Here is a 6,554-nt window from a genome sequence, read left to right as displayed (position 1 = left end):
GAGTGAGCCGCGGAGCATCGCCTTTCGTTTCCCCGCGTGCGCTCCCAGCCCCCACCCCACCCCACCCGCGGGCGGGGGCCGTACCCTCCCGGAGCCGTTTCTCCTGCAGAGCTGGCAGTGTTTCTAGGAGCGCGGGGCGGGCACACCTAGGAGCTTGTTTTTACGATTCCACCAGCCCGGCCTACGCACCACATCCTCGTGGGTGGGCGCAGGTATGTGAATGTTCGCGGTGCAGTCTTGGTGTTGTGCATCCTGGTGAACTATTCTAGTGCTTGAAGACTGTACTAGACATGCCCCCCCGCCCCCCCCGGCTCCCACAGTTGGCAGGCCACCTCCCTTTCCCTTCAGTAAAGCCAGACAAAGCAGGGTCTCTTTGGAGGGTTGTTTTTGGGTTTTTTTTGTAAAACATTCTTTTATTAAAAGAACAAGTGCTGTTTACGAACTGCCCTTCGTACAAATAACATCCGTTATACAAAGATACAAGATCCAGGTTATGCACAATTCCAGGCTTGGAGGTGGCGGGTGTGCGGGAGGGGGGGGGCATTGCCTTTTGGGGTGAGAATATAAAGGAGGTTTTAGAAAGAATGAAAAAGGAGCCCTGGGTTTGCAAACCATGGCTTCCCCTTCCTGCTCCCCTAGGAAGGGTCTGCTACGCTGAGATAGGCTGGGATGGAATGGGGGTGGGGGAGATCAAGGTTGGAGTCTGGGGTCCTGCCACCTAAGTCCCACCTTGGGCTGGAGGAAGCAAACAAAGGACAGTGAAGGCGCCCCTCAGTCCCCAACTTCTCAGTAGATCAAGTCGGAGTGGTCAGGAGCTAGACTAGACACTTGTAGTCTGGTGGGTGTGACTGTAGGGGGTCAGGGTGCTGGGTCCCAGCTTCCCAACTGAAGTGACTTAAATCCCACCAGACACTTCTCCCCAGGAAAGTAAGCTGGGATAAAGGAGAATGGGAGGAAGCTGCCTACCCCTAACTGGCCTACCGCACACCAAGGAAGATGCTGGAAGCTGGCGGGAAGAGGCTGTGCCTTTGAAAACTTGTCTGCATTTCTAGCTTGGGAAAGAGAAGTGTGGAGAAGATCGCCCTTCCTCAGAGCTGGCCCCTCACGTGTCTGGGCTCTTCCTAGGAGTACTTCCCAGGAACTCAGAACAGGAATGGCTGGGGCGCTCTCATCAGCCTCAAGGTAAGGGCACCTGGAGGGAGCAGTAGACCCATGAGCCCGAGGGAAAAAACTCGCACACAGGAAAATCTTTTTAAAAGCAACGTTTAAAGTGTCCTTGTCCGTGGAGAGGATCCATCAGCTCTGAGCTAAGACAGTCAGTGCTACACAGATAACCCCGCCCCCCCCACCCCCGGCACAGCCCTGCACTCACACGTACATCACATACACAAGGACAGCCAGGAAGCCAGGTGGAGTGGTGCAGTGGAGGGGAGATGGGAGGACCAGGGGGCCAGTGTCCTGAGGGCTGGTCCTGGCTCTGCCAGAGCCCCTGCCCCTCCTGGGCTTGGAGGTATCACCTTTGAAGTGAGCATCTGGCTCAAATGACCCCTAAAGACAGGTCCCTTCCAGTCCTGACACTCATGCGCCAGCTGTGACCCCGAGGCCAGACAGCGGCTCTGCATGCACACCCCACTCGCATCTCCACGCTGAGGGTGAGGACACACAAGCTCCTGCATGCATTTTCAAACTCCACTTCCGCCCTGCAAACCACATCCTTCCCGCCCCCCCCCCAACCCCCCTAGACAGAGTGCTCTACAAATCTGCATCCCTTCCCACTCCCCATCCAAATTCCCTGGAAAGAGGACTGAGGTTAGGTCAGTATAACCCCCCCACACACACACTGGGACCCTGCTCCTTCCTGAAGATCTCTAGGCCTTTCTTATGATAAAGCTCCCTAAACGATGAAAAGGTACTACCTCTCTCCGGCCCCTTCCCATCCCCAATGGGGGGACAGCACCAGTCCATACCCAGCCCAGGTCCCACCTTCAAACCTAACCTGACTACCGGCTGCTGCGCCCGCCTGGGGGAAAGCTGGAAAACACAGACACTTGGAGGAGAGAACCCCAGACTCCCGGGTGGGGGAGGGAGGAGGAGGTCTTGGTTCCAGTGCACAAAATCATGGGACCTCTCTCCCCCACAGCAGCCTTGGGGGATTTATCCCTCGCCATCCAGAACAGAAGTGGACTTCAGCTCTCAGTGGGCTGGCCTTCGGCAAGGGCGTGGGTGTGAATGAACAACTCTTCTAAGAATCTCTGAAAAAGTTGTTTTTCTTCTCAGTGATTTGGGGGCAGGGAGTTAGATAGCTTAACAGATGAAGATTAATACAATGCTGAATTCTATCATTTCTTCCTGATATTTAGCATTAATAAAAAGTGAGTATTTCTGAGGTCATCACAACTGCCACCCCTCCCCCCCCAAGCCCTGGCAAGGGCCTAAGAAATTGCCTTGGAAGGATTCCCACCCGCCCCCTCCATTATCAGCTCCCTAACATATTACAAAGTCTTATCAACAGTAATATTAATATTATTTTCAGTATCAGAAAAAAACCAGTTGAGCAGCACAGGCAAAAATATATCTGCACTACGTTTCTGTCATTGCCAAAAATATACACATCTTCTTTTCTTTATTAAAAAAAAAAAAACCAACAACAAAAACCCAAACAGGAACATACACACACACACACACACACACACACACCCACATCCACACATGCAAAGAGACTGACAAGACAGGAGCATCAGGGAAAGCTGGAAATGCCTTCTCCTGGCTCCAACCCCAGTGCAACTGAAACAGACACAGGCTTCAACCTTGCCCCTCTCCTGGCTGTCCCACTGGCTCCTAGGCCTTTGCCACCAAAGGCTCTGGGCAGGTGGGGACTCCGTCAGGTGAGAATCTAAGCGTTGCCCACTATACCCCGAGGGGAAAGAGCTGGTGGGTGAAGGGACAGTTGTAGGTCAGCTTAAGCGTAAGTCTCCCCTGGTTGGTGGAGGTGGCGGTCTGGTGCAGGAAGTAGGCTGGCTAGTTCTGGGAGGGGGGTCTTCACAAAAGGAAGTGGCACTTGACCCTCCCTTGCTCTGTCCCCCAATCCCTGGGGCTCCCCTTGTGCCAGGGAAGCAGGACCAACTATAGTGGAGGGAGGGGAGCTCTGAGGGGGCACTAAGACCATGAGGGAGCTGGGGAAGGGAAGGCAGGATTTACCCTGATTCAAAGCCCTCAGCCCCCAGTTACTCTCCAATATTGGAGTACTGCTCTGATCTTTGTTAACCACGCATGCCCCAGAAAGGGACCAAAGTTGGTGAGGGTGCAAACAAGAGCTGGGAGCCCCCCTTCTGAGCACTGCTCCTATCCCTGTCCTCGGCTGCCCCAGGTCGGGGGAGACAGACGTACACACATACACACACACACACACACACACACACACACGCACACGCACACGCACACGCAGCTAACTCCATCTCCCCACCCTCGGCACTCCTAAATCCAATATCCAATAGTGCAAAAAGGGGCAGGGCACCCAGGGGGCTGGGCCTCTGCCCCCCAACCCATCATTGGGCTTCCCCCAGAGGTGGGGAGGCTTGGGCTGAGTTTGAGGCCATCCTGCCCCTTCCTCAGCCTCCTAGTCTGTGGGCTTTTACAAGCTCAGCTTGTGACCCTTGTTGGGGTGGGGGCGGGGGGCAGGGGAAGAAGACAGGTGAGAAACAGTCTAAGGGATCCCTCCTGCCATCTGCCCAAGTTGGGAAGAAACTGCAGGTGCAGTAGGGCCACCCCTTCTTCCTTAACAGATTTCTGCGCAGGGGCAGGCCCAGGACCTGTCCCATCAAGTGCTGATCCATTTTATGTGGTGGGTCCAACCAACCCCCCACTTATGCCGTGGCCCACTGTGCTCCCTGGAGGACCTCAACACGTTTGCCGAGAGGGGCTCCTAGGTCAGCTTGGAGCCCGTCCTCCCTCTGAGCCCCTCACAAAGGGTCTCTGCAGAGGGGAAAGGGGCCGGAGAGAAGGAGCGCCCCTCTCGGTCTCAGTCCTCAGCACCAGGCGCGCCCCACACTCCCCAGGTCTCAGCACGTGCTCTGGGCTGGGACTCTCCAGGATCTGGGCGCAGGTGCCTGCTCCAGGCTAGGACCCCCTCAAGCCAGGATTGCCCCCTCCACTGTGGGGGTCAGGAGGGGTGTGGATGGATTTAGCCTTTTTCCTGGTTGGCTGAGGCTCCTTTGTCAGCGGTCTGGAAAGAGAGGAAGGGAGGCTGGGGGTTTGGGAGGTGTCTGGTCCTAACACCCAGCTGAGAACAGCTCTTTGGGTTAAGAAAGCTTTTGAAAGGTGCAGTGAGGGAGCCCAGCTCAAGTTCCTGACCTGGGCTCTGATGGGTATCCATCAAAGTCAACAACGTGTTGTGCGTGTGGGGGGAGGTGGGGAGAGAAGGGGAGTGTGCTCTGCACAAGGGTGCCTGGCTAGGCGGGCATGCTCCAGCCAAAGCCAGCGCCCATGCTGTCTTTATGCCCGCAGAGTGGCATAAGTGGGCATTTCCAGAAAGGCCCACCCAGAGCATCATCTCTACTGAGAGAGGAAATGGCCTTTTCTAATTGGTCCTCCCAGAGGAATGCTGCTTCCTAATTGGTCCTTTCACTATTAGCGCATGCTCAGAGCGCATCTTTCTTGGATCTGCAGGAGGGAACCCATGTGCCTGCAGAGGCCCTGGGGTCTGGAGCAGGGTGCTTTGCTGACCTAGGGGTCACTTCCTCCTCCTCCTTATGATGCACCTGATGATGTACCATCTGATCCTGCCTATCCCAGAGCAGGAAGACAGGACAGCCCCAGCCCCCTTACTCACCCCTCCTTTGGGGCCACTGCCACTGCTGTCCGCCCCCGACAGGCTGAGGAAGGGGTTGGTCTGAGCCGTCAGGACTGGAGGGCCGCCTGCTGCTGCTACTGCTGCGGCGGCAGCAGCTGCTGCGGCCATGAGACTTGTGTTGTTGCCGAGGGAGGGAGCCACCAGGGCTCCTGCGGGCAGCAGGGGTGGGGCAGATGCTGCGGGCAGCAGGCCAGGAGTGCCCGCAGACAGCAGGGGGGCAGAGCTTCCTGCCAGCAGGCTGGCCATGGGCAGCTGAGAGCCCCCGGCCATCTGCAGCCGCTGCAGCTCCCGCTTCTGCTGGATCTGCTGGATCATCTGGTAGACAACGGTCTGGTGTTCCTGCAAGTAGGCCAGACCGCTCATTGGCCAGTGGTTCCCGAGGCCAACTTGCCTCGCTTGGCCCAGGCCCCATCCCCTCACAGTGGAGGCAGGAGATGGTCAAGGTTCTCTTGTCTCTAACTCCCCACTCTGGGCCTCAGTCTCCCCATCTGGACAAGAAAGTGGTTGCACGCCGTCAGTGTTGGTCCAGTGGGGCACCAATGGCCAAGCACAGGGTGATCGACATCCCTGGCCCCGCCCCGCTCAAGCCAGTTCCTCAGTCACTAGGACAACAACAAATGCTCCCAGGGGTGGTACGACCCCAACCTGAGAAACATTAAACTAGGTCAATAGTGTTGAACTCCCCCTCTTTTTTGTTTGCTTTTTTAAATGTAAGATTCATTGATTTTTGCTTTGAGAATGCAAAGCATTTTCAAGTATTCTGAAAACCAAAACAATATATCCTGGTTTACCTTAGGAAATCTTGCTCCTACCCGTTCCCATCTGGCCCTTATACCCAGTTGAATTGGTTTCTTGTGTCTCTTTCTAATGTTTCTTTATGTGAAAATGACTGTTGTTTATATAGTTCCAGCTCCCTCCTTTTTGAAAGGAAACCTTGGCAGAGCCCAACATACAAGGCAGACCCAAAAGGGGCTGCTCTGGTGGAGGGGTGCCACCTGCTCAGCCCCCTCTCCACACACACTCTGAGGTTCCCCCTGAAGATCCTTGGGGCGGGGATTGGAAATGCTCAATAACTGAGGACCTGCCACCCTCTAGACCTGCTCTCATAGAGGATGCTCCCGCCCCACAGGTGCACTCTCAGCCCAGCCGGGAGCTGTTCTCCCTCCCCAGACCCTCTGCCATGGGCCCCTCTAGCAGAGCTGGGGGAGGGGCGTGGGGGAAGGGCCTGGGAAAGGAGGGCCTTACCGGGGTCAGCTGTGGGGAGGCGAGGAGCTGCTGGAGCTGCTGGAGCTGCTGTTCTTGCTGCTGCAGGAGGTGTCTCTGCTGCTCCGTTAGGCTGAGGCAGGGGGACAAAACACAGACCATGGGAAGGACAGGGAAACACCCCTCCCGAGAGTTCCCAGACCCCTCAGACCCAGGTGGAGAGAGGCAGGGATGTGCGACTTTAGAGAGAGACAGACTGAGCTCAGAGAGTACAGCGGGAGGCAAGTTAGATGGAACTTCCCCAGAAGGAAAACCTAGATTGGGGTACAAGCAAGAGACAGCTTTGTCCTAGAAAGTTGCCATCCAAAGGGCACTCACATCTAGGGAGTACCTGGGGCCAAGAGGTGACTAAATTCTGTGTGGTTGGAGGACACTTTCCACTTTGGGGGACCTTGGGTGTTTGGGGGAGTCCCTCCCATAGCCAGCCTCCCCATCCCTCCCC

General features: G+C 56.1%; 1 protein-coding gene across 3 annotated transcripts in view; it reads right to left on the bottom strand.

The window, feature by feature from the left end:
- CISD3 (CDGSH iron sulfur domain 3) overlaps positions 1 to 6,542 on the bottom strand; it is a 9,937-nt gene extending 3,395 nt beyond the window's left edge. Inside the window, exons 1-2 of one of the 3 annotated variants that reach the window (XM_014466203.2) lie at positions 6,095 to 6,542; positions 4,829 to 5,188 (exon numbers count right to left, since the gene is read on the bottom strand). In XM_014466203.2, the coding sequence (XP_014321689.1) occupies positions 4,829 to 5,188; positions 6,095 to 6,214 (480 nt within the window). In that variant the 5' untranslated portion in view covers positions 6,215 to 6,542. The remainder of the gene's footprint in view (positions 1 to 4,828; positions 5,189 to 6,094) is intronic. The other 2 variants (XM_014466201.2, XM_006100834.3) reach the window with 2 other exon arrangements.
- Positions 6,543 to 6,554: the final 12 nt, after the last annotated feature.

The sequence above is a fragment of the Myotis lucifugus genome, unplaced genomic scaffold (genome assembly GCF_000147115.1).
Source record: "Myotis lucifugus unplaced genomic scaffold, Myoluc2.0 scaffold_329, whole genome shotgun sequence".
Classification (NCBI taxonomy): Eukaryota; Metazoa; Chordata; class Mammalia; order Chiroptera; family Vespertilionidae; genus Myotis; species Myotis lucifugus.
This window is presented reverse-complemented; position numbering and strand designations above follow the sequence as displayed.